Source organism: Pseudonaja textilis, chromosome 2, assembly GCF_049901715.1.
Source record: "Pseudonaja textilis isolate UNSWEBS1 chromosome 2, rPseTex1.2, whole genome shotgun sequence".
Taxonomy (NCBI): Eukaryota; Metazoa; Chordata; class Lepidosauria; order Squamata; family Elapidae; genus Pseudonaja; species Pseudonaja textilis.
The window spans coordinates 228,587,480-228,609,743 of record NC_141991.1 but is presented as its reverse complement, the minus strand read 5'-3'; the positions used below and the strand labels follow the sequence as shown (position 1 = coordinate 228,609,743).

Here is a 22,264-nt window from a genome sequence, read left to right as displayed (position 1 = left end):
GACACTCAATTTATTAACATTTTTGCTGCTCTTGCAGATATTAGTCAATATATTTCTTTGTTATTTATGCACAGGACATTAGCTGAATATTATGCATATTTATTCATATGACAATAATTATTTTAAAACAGTAGCTAATTGAATGCAAATATGTATAAAATAAGCTTAATTACTTTACAACAGTTTGATGTAGTGGTTAAGACATCAGATTGGAAACCAGGAGACCACGAGTTCTAGTCCCACTTTAGGCATAAAGCCAGCTGGGAGATCCTAGGGCCAGTTATTTTCTCTCAATCCTAGGAAGGAGGCAATGGAAAACCATTTCTGAAACTTCATGCCAAGGAAACTGTGTGGACTTATCCATCTCTGAGAATCGAACAAGATTGAACAGAAGAAGAAAAAAATCTATATCTACTGTTCCAAAACAAAAAAATTCTCAGTTTTCTATCTCATCTATCCAGCAAAATGGATGAGATTTTAGCCTGCATGGGGCAGAATGGAGCTGCATCCTGCTTCATCTGAATGATTGAGGTTTTCCCAAATAGCTTAACTTGCAAGTTAGATAGCACAGACTGAATCTTTTCACTAAAAGCCTTCATTTCTCATTTATTTCTATCTTGCCTCTTGCAGTCGCTTGCATTTGCAAATTGGTCTGTGAAGATGCCTATAACTGCAAATGAAGAAATTCACTATATTCTATAATAATGTTTCTTGTTCTTTTATGACTGCAAAAGCAGAATTCGTAATAAATAAAAGATATAAAAAGAAATATTTTAGAATATTTCAGATGAAAATACTAAAGAATTTCTGTTGAAAAAAACTGATATTTGGTATCAAAATATTGAGAACTATGGTACATGTTCAACTTGGCAATACTGAGTACAATAAGCAAGATTGGTTAACTTATTATATTAAAATAGTGTTTGCTCACAAAAGCATCTATGTAACTTGTAAGATTTTAATTGTCAAATGTTAACATCCAATTATATTTCTTGCATTGTCTGAAATATTATATTTGATTAAAAAGACCAATAATTACAGTTATTTCATTTTTCCAGTTGTCTTACTATTGGCTATGTTTTAGTATAATCAGACTTGACTGAACTCAGAAGTGGGAAAAGTGGCTGCAGATACCAAAATATGAATTGTTGAAATAGAATTTGGTTAAAATAATTACTTTCTGATTCAAATCAGTGCTATTATTTCTCAGGATGGTGGTCCTTGGTAAAATAGAATAGATGAGATGTTTAATAATCTATTTGGGAAGTCAATCAGATTTTAAAACATCTATCAGGTTTTTTTTTACTACTCTAGTATTAGTTTAATTTGCACATAAGAAGATGGATTACATTATATTGTTATATTAAATAAAGGGGGACTTTATTTAAGGACACAGAAAAGATAATTCTTGCTATGACATATTTTAGCTTTTAAATTCAAGTATGTAAATAATATTACAAATATCCTAAAAATTCAATTCAGTTGAAATCAATATTAAATATTACATTTACTCCATTTTGATATCTGATTTGAGAAAAACAAAAAGTTTTAAAATTTATATTTACATTAACCGATAAAAGTAAACATTAAAATAGTTATTATTAGATGCAACTTTTAATATTTTTGTATTTTCTTTAATTGGTAAGAGAAATACAGGATAATCAAGTATCTGCATTGTATGAGAAAATAAAGCATTACCTGTTTTTATTTATTTTAGCTATTATAATTTTTAACAATTAAATTGCTGATTTACATACATGTAAGATACAATTCTAACTTCAAGTAACTTCAAGTGGTCATTAAGTGACCAGTCATAAGTTGAGGACTCTCTGGAGAATAGGAATACCTTCATAGTTAGGTCATTCAATAGGATTTTTTTGCCTGCAAATTATTTATACAATCTGTATTGTAACACATGCTTGTATTAACAATAACAATTAACAATAAATTATTAAGTTTGTATCTCAATTACATACTTTCATTCAAAACTATACTATTTAGATTTATTCCAAAATGAGATTTAAAAGGTTACTTTTGTGCTGACTTTGCCACAGATATATTGCATTGCATTATTAAAGACATAACATTCTTGAATATTATTCTTTCTCACTTTTTGCCCTTCCTAGGTATTTTTTTTTAAATAATGCATCTGCTTGTTAAGTCATACATTCAGTTCTAAAACATTTGGAAGCACGAAAATGAATTTAAGGATTACTTCAAACATCCTAATTGATTCGCCGTTTCTGTTTTCCTTGACCTTAGATCTGAAAATTATGTAGCTGCAAATTTTTATGTAATGATAAGTTGAATAACCATGGGAAACAGGGAGAAGAGACACTGCCAAGAGGTCAGATAAAAGGCAATTTAGCCTGCAGCAGGAATGTGGGCAGGGTAAGTAAGCAACTCAGAAGGAACTCTCCCAGGTTCCTTAGGCTGTAAAAGGAGGGGAAGAAATGTATTTTTGACTTGCAAGGTTGGTGTCAGTCTTGCAAGGTAAATCAGACAGGAAATACAGTTGAGCAAATTCTACTTTATTGTAAGTTTACATTAACAAAATCTTAGAACTGGAGAAGGTTCCTTCTGAGCTGTTTGCCCTGCCCTTATTCCTGGTATGGACTAAATTGCTTTTTATCTGATTGTTTCCTTGGCCAATCTCTTCTCACCATCTCACAAGGTCATTCCCATATACCATTACATTTTATATAGTAATCAGTTTTTAAATCTTTTAAATTTGTACTGAGACATCTTGAGCATGCTAGAGATGGGAAAGTAGGACACAAAATAAATAATAAAGAAGTAAAAAAAAAATATCCTGCCTTAAAATGTGTAATTTAAAAATATTATCTTCTATATGTTATATTCTGAGAATAAAGGTTCTTTTAAAAAAAATCTGAATAAATCTATTAAAATCATGAATTAGTTAAAAAAAAAAATCCTTCCAAATATTCCTTGGAAAATCTCTTCAGAGTGAGTTGGGTTCCATTCCTGTAAGCCTTATTAGAATTTCAGAAAATTAATATTTTTCTAGTATTTTTTGTGTCAACAAAAAGGCTATTCCAACACTAATGAAATTATCAGTTAGTCATCTATAAATAAAATAAATTTGTGTTTTGCATCAACTCTTGGTCATTGCTCAGTAGATATTGTAAGAATATTATAGAATAATTAATTGGAAGCAAAATGTAAGTCAGAATTCATTAAATGGTACAAAGAATATATATTCTTTAACATATGAAACCAATACTCACTAGGATATTTTCATTTTATAGCAATATTAACAATTTTATGCACATTTTTTAGGAAAAGACAAGTTTAGAGATGTTTAAAATAATCATTGTGATTTTGTGTTCATGAATTTGTATTATTCCCTAAATTTAAAACCCTAACTTTGATTACATATTACTTTACCAATAACAATTCAATAGGACTTTGTTTAATAATCTACCATGGAAAAATTTGAGTAGCCTAGAAAGATGAGACCCAGAATGAAAATGATCAAGAAATCTTACATTTTCAAATTAAAATTTTGATTCACTACTGCCATTCTAAGTAATTTTAGCCTTTGTTATTTCCAATTTCTAGTAGAAATTAACTCACTGTCTTCAAATGGATTTTAATCCTATTCTCTAAGGAATTTAGTTAAAAATTATTGTCTTGAAGAAAGCAAAATTTGAAATCTAGAAAATCAGCTCAAAATCAGAACCTGCATTTGTGCATGTAAAAACAAACATTTCTCTGAGAAATATGGGCAATTGTAGTCAAAACATAAACTGAAGTTGTAGCCTTTCACAAGATCAAGACAAGATAGATCACAACCTGTAACGGTGTATCTTAGGGCTCCATGACTTCAGTTTGGAATTCGGAAGCTTGTATTTGCAGTAAATTAAAGAAAGCTGAACCCATCTAGAGAAAAAAAACAGCAAATCAAATTATCTTCTTTTTGCTTTTATGTTATATATTGTGGAGCCTCTTTCCATAAGTCATGCAGAATTTTACAAGTAGGTATATTAAATAATTTCTAAAGCTCCTGAATAATATAAATAATATAACAAGACCCCTCCATTTATCATTATTTGTATGATGAACAACATGCTGTATTATTTCCCATATGTAAAGTTTTAGCATAAGAGAAAAAGATGTACAAATGTTTTATTCACAATATTAAGAAAATAAGAAGAGAAATAAATGATAAAAACATAATATCATTGGAAAATTATTGCAGTTTACTTTTAAAATATCTCAAAATATTCCTTCAGTATATGCTAATATTTAATATGCTGCACCTCTTGATGAGCATTTGTTAAAACAGAGCATTAAAAAAAATACTTGGATATTATATTTCCAATTCAGAGCTGCAAAAATATCCAGCTAGTATTTTTCCACCCTCAGTTGTTTCATGCTGTTAATTGTGTTTTATATATATGAGGGTGAATATTAAAGATATATGAACCTCAGTTAGATTCAGATAAGCACCCAAAAATCACAAATCTTAATGCTCCATTTTCATAAATGCTCATTATGAAGCGATGCAGCATGTTGTCAATTCATACATGCTGAAGGTTTTATAGTATCTAATTTAAAATTCCAACTAAAAAGAAAATCATATTCTCATCTTATTTTCCTATATATTGGGTGCTTATCTGAACCTTAGCAAATCTGTGAATCTCTCAGCTTTTCTTTCTAGGCCCTGACTTATTATAACCTTCATCAACTTGTCAACTACCATCTGAGACCTAGCCTGCATTATAAGCAACCAATCTTGCTATTGTAATCCAAACTGATGTGATCATTATCAAAATTCTTTTTCTGACCCTCAAATATCTATGCAGTGTATCAGTAGACCTGATTGGTCCTTTCAAAGATAGCTAAGAGAGGAGCAGTAGTGTAGACTGAAATTCTTTAGTGCAATCCTAAAGTTTAGAGACAGGAAATAGAAGATAAATAGGAAAAACTACTAGGTATCGTCAAAGAGAAGTCAAGACATAATTTTAATTAATACAATAATTTTAGTAGAAATAGACTTCAAAAATGGATCTATAATTATTTAACTATGTAGAACTGACAACAATTTTCCCAAGGAATTGAAAGCACTAGCCAGAAGCAAACAATGCCAAAATCTAGGCTCTCCATACCATTTGTAGGGGAAGAGGCAAAGGAAACCTAAAGAAGTCATATGACAATTTGTTCAGAGGGTGTGGCCTCAACTTTATTGGTTACAGCTAAAATGAAATGTTGGTACAGCATCCAAATATCTGCATTATCAATTTCCCTGTTGATTGGGTAACTTCTACTGTCCAAAAGCCAATAATCAGAGTAGCAATATAATATAAATTTTTCAGCTGCTCATTTGTCATTGATCAGTGGAAAGAGTCTGTCTTTTATGTTTCCTTTATTTTCTAGAACCATTTGGCTTTCCTCTGTCTTAGACCCTTGCTAGAAATCCCTAGTCCAGAATCACAAGGTCTTCATAATTCTATATCACCACCGAAAATCTGGCCCAATATCCCAGATATCAGCACTGATTTCATCAAAGAAAATAATGTCACCATCAATTATCAATTCATTTAAAAGGTACCAAGCATGCTCTAGCAAGAATGGGAGTTACTAAAAATACTTTGTTCCTTCTTCTAGTTATGAAAATGATTCAGTGGTAGATTGGATACAACCCTTTGTTTTATTTTAGAATACATCCCTGTCTATCTACTAGGGTTTGTGGATGCAAAATCCATAATGTTCTCACTACGTTTAGCAACTGAGGCAAGAAATATTGGCCAATGATATCATATTGTACTCTGACAATAAAAGTAATAACAACTTCCCTTTTGACCATTGAATTAAAAATATATAAAGCTGTTGTGTTCTAGATTTCTGTGTGATCATTTCTCCTTTTCTAAATATTTGATACATGTAGGACTTTATAAGAAAACTAAAATCCAGAGGCCAGGAATGTTTCTATCTATCAGCTCTAGTTTAGAGAAACATTAAAAGTCTTTGAAGAAAAGATATAGCAATCAGTACAAAACCACTGGCTTAGCTATGAAAGGAAAGAGGAAGAAATTCAAATCTAACCTATCTCGATTCTCTTGGGTATATAAGGAAAGGAAAGGGAAACTCTTGTCAATTTTCCAATAAACAATTCAATGGTAAAGTAAGCTATAGTAGTTCGTTTGGAGAGTGTTTCCTCACCTGATCTATCTCAAATGGCTAAGAAGTATTCAGCAGTTTTCAGAATATTTTTACTCATGTTAATTATGTAGAGAAGAATGCTTTCAGGGATAGCATGCATCTCCATTAATAAGTTTCATAATTTCCCTTGCTTAGGTGGCACTATTGTACTGAAATTACAAACAATAACAAACATATATAAAACATCTGACATTTATAGATCGTTACAGGATTAGACTGTATTTCTGATTTCACTACAAATAAATGTATGTTTATAAAAATATATATCTGAATAATATATGGAGGTACACACACACAACCTGCCAATGGTCTATGAAAAGTACCATGAAAGAATTGTGAAATAGAAATACCCAAACTCTATTGTCAACTTCAGTACTAATTGCAAAGATTTTACAGATAGTCAAAAGTACAATAAGAAGTCAACCATATGCATAAAGTACTTAGTTCTAAAAATATATTTCACATCTCAGCTTTAAGTCTGTAAATGTAAAGCAAGCAAAAACAAACACATTTGTTATGAGCTGATAATTCTGAACCCAATTTTTCTACCTTTCACTTCAACCTTACCAGGTCTATAAAAAGGATGCTGTTTAACCAACAGCACCACGTGCAAAATCGGGCCAAGGTTCATCTCATTTAAAAAGCAGCAAAATGCTTGTATAAAATCTGGAGTAATTCTTTCATTTTGTTTCTGAAGTGTGCATGAACAGGCCTAATGAATAAAATGATATACTAGCATAGATGGGCTACAGTTTTTTATTTTTATATTTTGTTACATTGAAGTTATTAATTGCATTCCTCAAGATCATATCATTTCATGTATTTTTTAGAAATTTATTTTTTAGAAATTTAAAATCAGTAAATAACAGTTATAGCAGCAGTGCTGAAAGTACTGGTTGCTCCTCAAATCTCCAAATCCTGCATCACTATGGAGTAATCCAACAAAAAGCAAAAAGAAATCATGAATATTAGCTATAGTACAGGTAAATTACGTTATGTATTCAACTATTATTCCTGGGGGGGAAAACTAACTATGTGGTTGTTAAGAGACAAAAACAAAGTGATTATGCAATCAATCAACTGTTCTCTATGACGTTTTCATGGAGATTTTACAAGGAGTGAAGAAGTTCTTGTTATTCTCAGAAATTATGTCTAAATAACACAATCCCTGGCAAGTTATATGATACAGTATTTTTAATTTCTATATTTCTGAAATAAACTAAGTTCGTATGCTTGTCAAAATCATTTAATTAAAATAGAAGCTGAAGCAATAACAATAAGAAAAAAGACTCAGCAAGTAAATATTTAGTTTAAATGTTCATCAGTAAATTCTAGTACACAAAAAGGGCTTATTTATTTTAAATTGCATCAGATGGATAATACAGATTTTGTCTGGGACTAAAAAACTATGAAGCTGAAGCGGAAAATGCCTTCTCAAGGAAGATTGCATAGCTGAGAAAATACTGCCAGTACAACCTCCTCTATTATTCATATAAGCAATATTTCAGATGGAGACAATGACATTTAAATGTACCAATTAATCTTTGGCCTTAATTTGTGGACAGGAATATACCTAGATACCAAGTCATTTAGATATCAACATATGCAATTTGCATTGGGCATATACTGTAAATGAATAAACAGCTATTAAAATCCTTTTAAGATGAGCAAGATATGTTATGAGGGAGCTGTTCCAGTGCAAATTTTAATCATTGTGGTTTGTGCTGAAACTTCCCAATTCATTTAAAAAAATAATGTAATGTCATTTCAAAATAATGAATAATGTCAAAACACGAAGAACTCCAGGAACTGACCACTAGTCTCCATCCTAAGTATTACTTCTACGTTTCAGACAGTTGGCAGAAAACCTTGAATAGAAAGGTAGAAAACAATAGCTGAAGAAAAATGGCATTGGTCCTTGCCACATAAAACTCTGCAAAAAAGAATATAATCTTTTCTATCCAACTATAGAGAAACTATAAATCTCTTGGAAGAAGGTAACTATATCAGCCTGCAAATATCCAATCAAGACAAGTTACCATTCTAATGTGAGTTGTTTTTGTACCAACATCAGTTAAGGATTATTTTTTAATCTCTTATTAGTTTAAAATTAGTTAAGAAGGGAAGGTGGTATAGAATTCAGAGCCAAGATAGTGCAATACTTAACAGGGTCAATCTAGAACCTGGAATATCTAGTTTAGATCACACACTATGCATGTTATTGGGTGATCTTGTACCAACTATGAATTTTAAAATCTTACCTATCTACCAAATTGTTGAAACGATAAAATCAGATAAATGCACTATTTGAGAAGCTAATAAAAAGTCTATTTCAAAAAGATAATAGATATACTGCTGATTTTTCAATGTCAAACATATCTCATGTTGATATTTCATGAAATAAAGTCAAATGACTGCACCTTTCTATTATTAAATATACCTAAAATGGGATAGCTAAGCGAAAAGAGTTTATGAAAGTATGTGGACATTAAAAGAAGAAAAACAGAAACAGAAGCAGAAGAAAGAAGAAACTTAAACAGAAACAATACAGGCTTTTTGTTGAAAAATCAAAAACTAACAGTTAGTCAGCCAACCACAAAAAAACTTTTAAATCCATTGCTATATGAATTGCCAAAATTCATCCCAAGAATAATATTGTACTTATCACCCTAGGGATATTAAAAATGAATTCCTTTTGTACTGTGGTTCTAAAAGAAGTGATTATTGCAAATGATTAGGTAAATTATTATATGTAGTTTTTAGACCTGTCAAAACACTATCGTTCAAAAAACATTTTATTTAAAAAGTATATAAAATAATATGTAACTTGGCAACAAATCTACAAAATGCCATTTTAATACTATTTTCATATTTAAAACCTACTGGTGACAGAATCATTGTAAATGATGTTTTAGCTTATAAAAACCACTAGATGCTATTTCAAGCTGTTCTTAAGTATTAGTAAAATAATACTTTGCATTGATGATTTTTAATAACCTAACTGTATTTGGATGTTGGTTTTTAATGCATGTGGAAGAGACTCAGAATTTTTGAATGGCATTTTCAAAATAAATAAAATAAACAATTCTTTTATTAAAGAATGAGATGGAATACATTCACAACCCAACTCAATGATAATAACTGTAATAATGAGTTCAATAAACTAATTATTGCAGTGGTTAACTAATAATGGTAATCACACAATCACTAATAATAATGCCATGACAGAAAGCAAAAAAGGATAATACATAACATAATTAAAACTGTTTACTATACAAAATTGTTTCATATTAAAGAAAGATGTATCCTGAGGTTTGTATTTAAACATTGTCATTAAACCTTATTATTAGCAGCATTTCTACAGGTAACTGAGTGTTCTGAGTTAGCTAGAACTCTACGATTACCCAACTGATTTTGAGGAAAAATGCTCAGTTCAAACATTTAGGTATAGAATATATACAAACAACTCAAGCAAAAGATGCAGCATAAAAAACTGATGTGTCTTATTTGAAATAACACAATCAAATTACTAGCAGAAAACTAGTATGTGTTAATAAACTTTATGTGTTAATAAACCTTTATGTCAGGATGAAATATATATAAGTGACTACTTGGGACAGTTAATATAGTATAAGGATTTAGAGCTCTTACCCCGTATTTACACTGGCGTGATGTAGCTCCATATTGGAAGCGACACTGTTCATCAGCATCATACACCTGACCTGGGGCCACCACAGGATAAAGAAAATCACGCTTGGGAGGTTCATTATCAAGGCAAGTACCACGGCCTGAACTGTGCAACATAAAAAAAAAAATCCAGGAATACTATTCTTTAGTAAAAAGGTGAAATATTTATATGATCTGAAGAAAAATAAATGTCCTAACCACATTTACACCTATGTAAATACATGTGTATTATAGATAGAAGAAATGCCTTCCTATTATGGATCATTAATTCATAACTTCTCATTTGCAAGTTATTCATGAAATGCTATTTTGTGTACCCATCAAGCATGTCATGTATGTCAATGATTAGTAGTTCACAGGATATCTATGGAAATTCTCAGTCATCCAGGTCATGGTTGTCCCAAAGGTGCTTTTTCAAGAGGCAACTGGACTTTCTAGTTTTTCTTTGAAGACGTTCCCTTCTCATCCAAGAAGCTTCTTCAGTTCTGACTGGATAGAGGGGAATGGAAGGATTTATATCCTTGCAGACAGCTGGTCATTTGCATTCTTTTAGTGAGTTGTTAAGGTCACCTGGAGGTTTATCTGTGCCATCAGGGTCACTTGAGTGGTGCAAATGTGTGTGGAGCCTTCTTGGAACTGTTGAAAAGACTGAGATAGATGATACCATATCCCTCCCCCTCTGAAGAAAGAGATCTGTTCAATTTTGACTTAGATAGCCTCTTTGACCCCTCTTCCAAACCAGGAGTCCTCACTGTCCAAAATGTGGACTTTACTGTCTTCAAAAGAGTGGAGATAGAGAGCTGAATCTAGTCCCGATGTGTTTGTTTTCCTATTGTACTGCACATACCACATTGCTCATTTTTTTCTGGGTATTTTATCTTTGGGATGGACAAGCTTCTGCTTTAGGGTATTCTTGGGTTTGAAGTGTTCACATATGTTATGTTGGCTGAAAATTCTCCTGAGCTTTTTCAATATACCTGAAACATATGGAATGACTACATTATCTGTTATGGAGGAACTCCTGTAGGGTCTTGAGATTTGATGAAGCCCACTTGGGATTTCCACATGTTCTGAGGGCTTCCTTGATATGTTTTTGTTCTTTATCATCTTTGCTGGTAGGCAAGTTTTCAGTTTGGTGATGTAGAGTTCTGATGACTCCTATTTTGTGTTCCAGTAGGTGGTGGGAATCAAAATGTAAATATTGATCTCTGTAAGTGGGTTTTCTCTAAATGTCAATGTTAAGACTTCGGTCTTACTTAATGTGTACCTCACACTCCAGGAAGGTGAGACTATTTTCCTTAACATCTTTCTGTGTGAATTTGATGTATCTGTTCACAGAATTGATATGTTTGGTGGATGCTTCCAATTCCTATGTTTTGATCTTGATCCAAGTATCATCCACATACCTATACCAGTGAGTGGGTGGAATTCCCATCATCCAGTCAGAGCTGAAGAAGCTTCTTGGATGTGAAGCAAAACGTCTTGAAAGGAAAACTGGAAAGTCCAGTTGCCTCTTGAAAAAGTACCTTTGGGATAGTTCACAGGATTTTTTCTCTTTGTAGATAATGTCAAATAAAATTTATTTGTTGAAGACCATCAGTGAATTCATGATCAAACTTTGAACCCTAACTTAAATTCCACATTTCCTCCAAACTTTATGCACGCTAAGAAAAGAAGTGTTTAAAATTCATTCATAAGTGCAGATTAATACTTTTTAAAAACTTTCAATGTTAACATTACTTTTGTGAACATTTGAGTAACTTCAAGAGTTATTCATGTGTATATTTATAGTAGTTAATTAGGTAAAATTACTCAGCATGTAGATGAGCTCAATAGATGACTGACATAATTCCTACTTATTAGCTCTAGTTAAATGAAGGTTTATTTTGTGAACTTATATTTTAAAGACCATTTTAAGCATAAATGGGATAAAATACATATAAGGAACAAATCTTTTTGAAGAATGCAGATATTTTTCTACATAACTCAGTTAAAAAACTATTTCATTTGAGGCTCAAAACTAAACCCTTAAAGAGAAACATCTTGTCCATATATTTATGCAGAAACAACTTGTGGCCACAATCAAATACACGTAATGTACAAAGTAATTAAGGAAGTTCTGAATGATTGACAATCATCCATCTGACCCCAAAATCTTGCCATAACAACATAAATGGAAATAAGAATAGTTCTCAACCTATAAATCATATATAACAGAAATGAATAATAAACAAAACTAACCATTATAATTAGCTCTTCAAATAATCTAACATTTGCAGATGTCTCATTACCCAACTGGGTAATATAAGATGTTAGGTAATGAAATCTCTGTAAGCAAGTAACCAAGCTTAGAGAACACCAAGGACTTCTCAGTTCAACTTATTGGACCTATTAAATATTCTCTTCTGTTGGAATATAACATTTCTACAATAATTCTTTCAGGTGAATTTATTTGACTGCAAAAGGTAAAAACGAAGAAGTAGTGATAAACCGGGTTCAAGTACACATATAACATATTACTCAACTAACCAGGGATCTGATACAACAATCTACTTTGAGTTACAGAAATTGGAGCCAGGGTATATTTTGTTAGGTAGCAAGACTAAATGAAACTAATGATATTCCACTCCCAAAAGGATTTTCTTTACAATAACATAAGTTATAGCAAGTAGGGGAAAGTTACATGTTGTTGCTACTATTATTAAAGAATCATAAATCCATAATGGTCTATAAAAAGGATCTAAAATAGATATAAATTTATCATTTACCGTATTTATCGGCGTATAACACGCACAGGCGTATAACACGCATTCCCTTTAAGAGGGAAATTTCAGGAAAAAAATATGCGGCGGGCGCAGCGCTGACATCACGTCACGACGCTGCGCCGCCGCTAGGCACTATTGGGAACGGGATCCCTTAAAGAGGATTCCGCTCCCTGGACATCGGCGTATAACACGCATACATCATTTGCCCCCTATTTTCAGGGGGAAAAAGTGCGTGTTATACGCCGATAAATACGGTAATTAATTTCTATTATTACCAAAGGTCAAAACATACCTAGCCATTACTTTTTTAAAAAAATGAGTTCCTGGGTGTTCTTTTCTGTTTTTCTCACTATGTTGTCTTCAGCTCTATTTCATGCTTTCCTGTCTGCCCTGCCTCCTTCAGCCTTCTCCTCCGTCTGTTTTCTTTTATTATTTTATTAAACATTTATTAATAATAAATGTTTAAGGAAAAATTATATTTTCTAATGATGTAATTTGGACTACTTATCTCAAAGTACACAACACCTTTTCTATTCTATTAATAAATTCAATTCTGTCCCCAAAATCAATGCTAAATTAGAAATAAATTTTACTAAAATTTTCTCCACATGCATCTTTTATCAAACCTTACAGAAGAGAAGACACTACACACATTTGCTCTGGTCAAATAATAATGATCATATAAAACGCTAAAGTCAAATGTCATTTAATCATATGAATGAAGTAACCATGTTAAATAAAGAGGCAAAACAAGTTTTTCACAACATGACATATGATGTCTATATATAGTGAGGGCAGAATAAAAGTACAATGACATCCAAGACCTGAAGATGGAGTTCTTGCATTATGATGGGTAGCACTGTCAGTATTAACATTTAATATGTTTATCCTAAATGATATCTTGTAGTGATTCCTGTTTTCTACTCCATTCTATTTTCTGATTTTGTACAGCTAAATAGTATGAGCAAATCTTGACAGTGCTGATCATCCACTCTGCATACTTTTCTGGATTGGGTCTTATGACTACACATTGTCTAGCATTGTTATTCCCACTAGCAAGGTATAAATATGGGTGAATTCCCCTCCTCCAAATGTATAATTGCTATGAGAGAATACTTACTCTAAAAAACTGGTGATATAATCCCTACTGCAGGTTGACCATGAGAAGGGGTTGGTGTTTGCTGTAATGTGAGCTGCCATAAGTTTTGCTGCTTCATGACCTTTGGTCCCACAAGAATTTCCAATTCCATCATGGTTCATACCAAAACTATCAGAAAGAATAAGGAGGGAAGAGAAACTATATTTTTATATGAAACAGCAAATGTAACAATATAGTATAAAATTTCATATCAACTGAATACTGAAAAATGTTTTGAGAGAACGAGAAGTAAATAAAGGACCATCTATAAATTACATATGAGAATTATTAGCACAAAATTATTAGCATGTCTATACAGTTCATTTCACTGTACAAATTTCACTATATTTACAGCATAATCCTATCTGATTTAGTGCCAATGAAGATTACCATTTTAGAACCTTCACATAAGGGCAAAACAAATCAAGAGATATAAAGTGGTTAAAAGAAGTTTTTTAAAAAAACTAGATATTTCATACTAATTGAAACAATATATATCATCTGAAATTATTCAGAAGTACCTTTCTTTTTTTAAACGTAGAAAAATAGTCTCATCCACTAGAAAAGGTAGCGGGAAAATACTCATCAGTTCTAACAAAAACGTGAGTATGTATTTTTTTACTGCTATTTGCTGAATGAAGGGAAATTTTTCAAGATTGCATTCCCAGACATAACAGTCCCAAATGCATATTGGCTTCCAAAACACTTGACTTTAACTTTTTTAAAAAAATAAAACCTAGCCTGGCAGTATATTGAATGTCATATGTATTATTTGATTTCTTCTTTTGTTTCAGATGCACTGAAGCAAATTGGACTACAGCAATATAAATAACCCAAGAATGTCTTCCTTTAACAATTTGTCATCTTGTTCTAATATTTGAGATACTTTAACACAGTCATTAATCATCAAGTTACAAATATTTCTGCTACAGGTTATTCCACTCTCATAAGTGTTATTCAAAATTGGCTGAATTTAAACTTCATAGAAAACAATGGTTTTGTAATAGAAACCATAGTTAAATCCTTTCCTTCTACTATGTTTTATTGCTGAACATTTGGCTTGAAACACCAGAAAGTAAAATGGGAGTATGACTTTTCTAGTTCTCCTTGTCAGCTTTTACTTCCATTGCCCATAGTCACCTCATGGGCTTTTTGGCAAAACTGTGATTTGAGCTCATCTGGTCTTTGGAACAGATGCCACCAGTATACTGAGGATACCAAATCTAGGGCTCTCTGCCTTCTAATGTCAAGGCAATCAGTACCCTTGAATATCAATAATGGGCTGGATAAAGTATAATGTCAAATTCAATGGTTAAAGTAAAGCTTGATCTGGATAAGTGGTTCTCCCCCAGGAAGATGTTCTTTTGAATTGGAAGAGCACTTTTCCACAAGCTACCATTGGATTTATAGATGGCAGCTCTGGCAAGGAGCATATTTTAACTATTGTGACTAAGATGCTGTGAGCCTTCCTGGTCAGATGTAGTGATAATCACTCATGTCTTGATCACAGTCTTTTCAGCTACCACAATGTGCTTTATGCACCTTTGACAATGTCTACAAATAGTAATTGGTGAAAAATGCAGAAGACTGCTGACTAATGTAAGACAGGAGTTACATTAAAATATCTGCGCTAGCTAGCAATTGCTTAATTGGTTAAAAGGATTGGTGCTAGTCTTATATAGTTAAAAGGATTGGTGCTAGTCTTATGATTCTAAATGACTTAAAGCCTGTGGTACTGCATCTTCATTTATGAAAATGCTCTGGAACTTAGAGCAACAGTCTTGTCCATTCTTTTAGAAGCTTGACCATCATATATATGAGAAAGGGTCTTATTCTTTGGGTCTCTCTAGTAATGAGATATTCTCCCTAAAAGAGTTGTGTTTGGCTCTTAGATAAATAAAACAAAGTATGTCTTTCACCAAGCTTCTAATTGTTGGTTGTTTTAATTTTATTGTATTATTTTGTTATTATTAGAGTCTGTAAGTTATCAAAAATGTTGGAATAACCAGAAATAAGGGACATAAATTCATTAAATAAAGATCCTCCATATATTTAAATAAATACTTTTTCCAGCCATAAAATACATATGTATATATTGGAAAGATTAGGAAGGACAAAAATAGAGACTAAAATGTATCTCTGTGCTAGATGATCTGATTCAAAATAATTCCAAACAATTTATCCTTGTCACACTGCTATAACTCTCATCTTTTCCATTTTCCTTCTCTTGGTTTGTTGTTGTTGCTCCCTTAGAATAGTACATTAATTCCAACCTTCAACATATCTGAAACTGGAACAACTATTCTGTTCCATAATGATGCATGGGAAATGTGCACAATAAAGATTTCCACTTGAAATCCTTCATTCTCACTCTCTCTTCATGGTTCCTTTTCAGCACCAACTTATGTTCCCTTATGTCAGAACTGAAAGGATATAGAATTGGAATTGAACTTTGCTCTCAATACCAGATATCAAAGTCTTGCTTTGCACTTTCTGAGATGAATTATCAGTATAGAGAAAAAACTATTAAAAATACTATTTTTATTCATTATACCTCCTTATTCCAGTCCTGCATATGTTCTTCTGACATTTTAAGAAATCCTTACACTGTATGTCAAATTACTTGTAATAAATAAAGAGCTAAAATAAAATGTATTACAAATTTGAAAGACATCTAGCATATAATTCCCTAAAGCAGTTTGCAACAACTCCTGAAAACTATTTAGTTTCATCATCTAAAAGATAGTAATACCTTTTAGCTTTGTAAAAAGAAGAAAAGAAAGACATGACAAAGATTTATTACTTTTATCAAAATAGTGAGGAAAGAGAAATGGAGATAGAATTCTAATATATATCACAGAAAAAAGAACTGAATACTCTAGATGAGTTTCAATTGTAATTTCTACATGTATAATTAATTCTACTAAATTCAATGACACTTATTCCTCTCTAAATGTGTATTAGATTATAACTGTCATTTTGCCTTTAGTATTAAATGTAACAATAGAATAGTAAGCTACTAGGAATGGCTGTAGTGACTTGTTTCTTTATGCCAAGATGACTTCTAAAGTGTAAAAAAATAATGTCACAAAATTTGGCTTCAGTTGACTTTTCTTCCTAAAACATTAGCTAAAATTAAACTATCATTGCTGATCTAAAAACTGCAAGATTTCTCTTTATTTTATTTTCTGTGTAGTTAGCAAGCTGTATGTTTTATATATGGTAACATACAGATTTCTTAAAAGCCATTGCTTCTTTGTTCCTGAATTTTAGGTATTAGCAAGATGTTGGTATCAAATACTAGCAACAGTAAATCTGGCTGCAATTCCCATTTCTGGACTGATCAAAATGAACCTTGCAACAGAATTCTCAAACTATGGATCATGCCCTCCCAGATTAAGCATCTGGTACAAACCATAATGACAAAGATAATGACAAAATTAACACTTTGCACTTGCATTATTTGCATTGGGTTTCATTTTGGATTAGACTAGTGTATCACATGATTAAGGTCATTCTGTTACAGGACATATTTTGACATCCCCTATCTACACATTACTCATTGGTAATATTGGTAATATGACTATGCTAGCAGGAAGTTTCAAGTGAATTGAAACATCTAATCAGGTTTGTGCAGATCAAGGGTGAGTACTATCAAAACTTCATCTAAGCTCTGTTCATTTTGACTGCACATGTCTACAATAAATAGAGAGTATCAACATTCAAAAAGTCCAATGATATTTATTAAATTTTACTATAAGTGGTCTATTTATTTGTAAACTTTAGTTTCATTCATTTTTAGGAGATCCTGGTATTGCAACAGTGAGGACCAACAGTGAAAATGATCAGTTAAAAATAATGTGATTAAATCATGTAAATTAAACATGGTTAAAGCAGTTTTCAATGTGTTTCCAATTAAAACTCTGTGTTATAAGCTATATACTTATAATCTCATTCTGAAATGAAAAAGTAAGCAACAATTTTTGAGTTCAGTCTCAAAACATATATCCTGAACTCTACTGTTTTTACAGCATAGTTGTACATGTATTTTACAGCATAGTTGCATAGTATTACTCCATGCTTATATGATTTACTTTGTGCTATTATACTGTAACAGTGATTTTATGCTAAACTGACACAACTAGAAGCAATTTCACATCAATGATATATGTGTGCTGCAGTAATAACTCTTTCAAGATCAAATGGCTGATGAAATCAAACAACAAAAATAATCAGGAAACAGAAAAGGCAGCCAAGATAAGAGTGCAAATTAAGATAATTAAACTAAATGTATTGAAAGTTTAAAAATATACGCACTTGTGACCAATTTCATGGGCTATGGTAAAAGCAGAGCCAAGGCCAATGTCTTCATTAATACTACAGCTCCTTTCAGGCTCACACATTCCAGCAACAGAGGCCAAGCCTGAACAAACAAAAGGAGACACAAAAGGTCATGCCAACGTGTTTCAGTCTTTAAAAGCCTTAGTTATAAATGCCTCGATTCTTTTTAATAACCTCCATGCCTAAAAGCAGCAGTTGGCAAAAGGTTAACTTTTTAGTCCTTACAAAATCACTGGGGGGAACTTCACTTTGCCAGCTAGACATTAATATTTTTTGAACTGCAGTCATTGCTGGAAAATGTCTAGACTAGGGGTTAGATTTATAAATTTTACTTCTGGTAACTTGGGACCACCTAGTAACTTGAGCCAAGAGTGGGAATTCAAGCAAGCATTTCTATTTTAACATTTTTGAGGTTGCAGAAAGCAAAATGTGTCCATGTTACTTTTCCAAAAAGAATGGTTTTAAGTTTAGTGGGTCCATAAAACATACAAGTAACATTTTAGCTACCCCAAAATCCCCAAGAGGTATATTCTAGAGAAATTTTATGAGAGAAAAATAACCCTCAGTACATCAATTGAAGAGAAAGAAACATTAATTTGTATTCACTATCATGTTTTTCTTTTATTACAGCATGAAACACGTGCCTTTAAAAATGTAAAATGAATGAAAAGCTTCAGATATTTACATATGGAGTACTGTACATGATATACTTTAATGCAGGACTAATCAATTATCACTACTGATAATGGATCTTTTGCAGCCTTAGTGATACATTTCTCAGAATACTGCATGCTTATCTGGAAAAAACATTAACGTACATCCCTAAGGATATATATGCTGAAAAAATATTGTTACAGAAAAGTATAAAAAGAATACTTTTAGAACTCAATTGTGTTTGAAAAGGAAAAAAAGAAAAATAATTTTGGACTCCTCTTTTCTATAAGAATAAATTGCAAGTATTTCATGGCTTCACTTTAGCTTTATATCTTTTCTGCCCTCAAGGCAGATTATTATAATTCAGGATTCCAACTGATCTCCCCAGATGTTCTGCACTCTGTCTCCTATCTGCTTCAACTAGCATGCTCAGTTATAGAAGCTATGGTATATAAAATACCAAGAAATACCTAGTCTGAGAATAACTGGTATAAAACAAGTTAGAAAATATTTTTACTTCAACCATACATATATCCTCTCTGCTAGCCATTTCTAACCCCTTAGTTATCTTGATTATAATTACAGTATGCAAAAAGCTGTTAACTGGATACATGTATGGCATTATTATCTATAGCTGACCTAATTTTGTGTGTTTTTAAGAATTTTATATGTATAGATAATTTCTATTAGCTTCCAGGCAATTAGGTATGGATAAGAAATGATGGTAGTCTGATGTTTTATCCTCAAGTATATGTTTAGTTTACATAACAGTTACTGGCTCCTGAGTAGAGCAAAATAAAAGTAATCAAAACAAGCTTTGCTAAAATAGATGGAAATTATTTTCAACCAACTGTAATTTCTGATAGAAAAAGGGTACAATCATGTTTTCCTTCCAGTAATTTTAAAGATAACAACATGATAGCATTCCATTTTCTAAATTCTACCCGTTGTGACAAAAGTATGTATTGATGCCTTTTGCTTCTACAGAGCAAATAATATTGTTAACACTTTTAGAATATAATGAACACAATTCACATTTATAGCTGAGGACTAGAATAATTCCTATAATCATGCTTAAAACAACCCCAACAAACCCAACAAATGATCAGTTTTAAACCACTTTATTCAGACTATTGTTTTATCTTTCCTTTTAGGTCTATTTTTTTCTCTGTTTGGGCTGCGCTGCAAAGTTCTGAACTTTGCCACTGTAACTGTTATTCTATTTCTTCCCTCTTTTTGCTTTATGTACTTTTTTCCTTGGGACTGTGATTTTTTTTCTTAGAATATGTAATTTTTCTTTCACAGAGGGACATCTTTGGCAATTAGGAGTCTGTAATTCCTGTTCAATGCCATGGAAAAGCTTCCAACTCTAGGTGGTGATCCTGTCTAATTCCCAGGCCATCATTTATGCAGTCTTATCCCGCTGTTTTTCATAGTACAAAAATTCCAGAAACCATAAAATACATGGAATAAGTTTTTAAAAACCCCATGATGTACTTTTTAAAAACTACACTAACGGTTGGGTTCTACTAAAGACTGCTGTAGTATGGAGGGAGACTGCTGCAGTATGCTGTAAGTCTCCTGATTTCACTTGTTGCTATAATGTGGGAGATGTCATCAGAGCTGGTAGATATAGCTAGACTAGAAAGGCTGTGTGAAAAGTTACTTGATTCTTGGTTTGAGCAATTATATATAGAAATTAGGCAGGGAAGATGAAGAATTCAATGCATCAAGATTCAATATCATCTAAAGTCAATCAGTCCTATGCTGCATCAACAGGGAGACAGTATCAAGATCAAGGGGACTGATAGCACCACTCTGTACTGCACTATTATAGCTGCATTTGGAATACTGAATCCAGTTCTGGTCATACAAATACCAAAAGGGCCTCAGAAAGAGTGTAGAGAAGTGTCAGGCAAACTGTCAGGCAAAAGCAAACAAACCCACTCATGAAGAGTCTCAACAGTAGCTTATTGCTAGTCAACTAGGTTACAAAAATATCGCCAGAGTGGTTGCATTTCCTTAGGAACAGCAAGTTAAGGTTTCAAGGATTCTAATTCTTACTACTTAGTGCAGTACAATGACTCTAAACTTAGCTCCCTCTTGATCCCTCCTCCCAGCCTAGTTGGAGATTTCACCAGAGCAACAATGGTAAGAGGTCTGGAAGCTAAATTTTATGAAGAACAGTTAAATAAACTAAAGACTGAGGGAGACATTATAGCAATTATCTACTACTTGAAGGGCCGCATGCAGGAGGATATTGTTTCATTCTTCATAGCACCTGAATATAAGACAAGAAGCAATGTGTTGGAGGGTGCTCCAACTTGGAAATAAGGAGGAATTTCCTGATAGTGAAAACTATGGAGCAGTGGAAGAGCTTGTATTCTGAAGCTTTGGATGCTCGATTGGAGGAGATTTTCAAAAAGATTGGACAACCATTTGTCCAAGATTGCATGATGATTCCTGCTTTGGGCAGAGAGTTGGATTAGAAGACCATCAAACACTTTTCCAGTCCTATAATTCTAACACATACACTGAGGAAGTGGACCGACTGATCTGTAAAACAGATATCTTGTACGTCTTCTGGCTACAAAACAAAGGGTTTGAGATACATTTTTGAACTTTTATATTATCAGGAAGAAGGGATATATCATTTTTAGATGAGAGCCAGTAAACCCCAGTAGTTTGCAAGAAAGAGGAATAAAACAAAGAAGAATGAAGTAGAAATATTTCACACACAAACAAGAGGAGACATTTGTGTGCCTGAAATTAAAGAACAAACATAAATCTTCTTTTCAGGGGAGAAACAGGACAGGAAGATTCTTAGACTCAAATGAATAGGAAGGAATGATTTAGCAGCAACTCAAGAGGAAGGCATATGCTTGTACAAAACAAAAAAATATTTAGACTACCTATTTCATTTCAAGAGCTGTTGGAATTCCATAAGCATATATTCATGATGAGACAAAATACTGAGACTCATCAACTTAGTTACAACCTCAACTGCTTAGAAATTATGTCTAATAAAAAAAGCATTGGATAAATTTAGGACTGAAAACCAGATGTTATTGTTGTAGTAAACTAAAGGCTATCCAGCAAAAGTTAAATAATACAGACTTTCTCTTAATTGAACTTTCTCTGCTATTGAATGGAAAACAAACTCTGCTGATAAAGGAATAACTAATTAATTCTTGCCTTGCTTGTATTGTATTATCCAAGTTGAGATTTTATTAGTGACCTAGATAAAATAATAGACAGATTGTTCATCAAAACCAGATAACATGGTCAATAGCATAGAAGGAATCAAAATTCAGTTAACTATTTTGGATCAAGACAATAGCATGAAATACAATAGCATGAGAAAATGTGACCCTTATATAAAAATATTGGATGCAAATATAAAATGAGGCAACTTGGCTAGACAGCAGTATTATGTAACATATTCAATGTCTTAATGGATTGCAAGGAATTATAAGAAGCCCTTAAAATTTAT

General features: G+C 32.2%; 1 protein-coding gene across 4 annotated transcripts in view; it reads right to left on the bottom strand.

Annotated features, from left to right (window-relative positions):
- Positions 1-22,264, bottom strand: part of ADAMTS6 (ADAM metallopeptidase with thrombospondin type 1 motif 6) — a 144,811-nt gene that overhangs the window by 63,759 nt on the left and 58,788 nt on the right. For all 4 annotated transcript variants that reach the window (XM_026717231.2, XM_087927233.1, XM_087927234.1 and 1 more), the window contains 3 exons: positions 18,094-18,199; positions 13,759-13,905; positions 9,838-9,979 (listed from right to left, as the gene is read on the bottom strand). In XM_026717231.2, the coding sequence (XP_026573016.2) occupies positions 9,838-9,979; positions 13,759-13,905; positions 18,094-18,199 (395 nt within the window). The remainder of the gene's footprint in view (positions 1-9,837; positions 9,980-13,758; positions 13,906-18,093; positions 18,200-22,264) is intronic.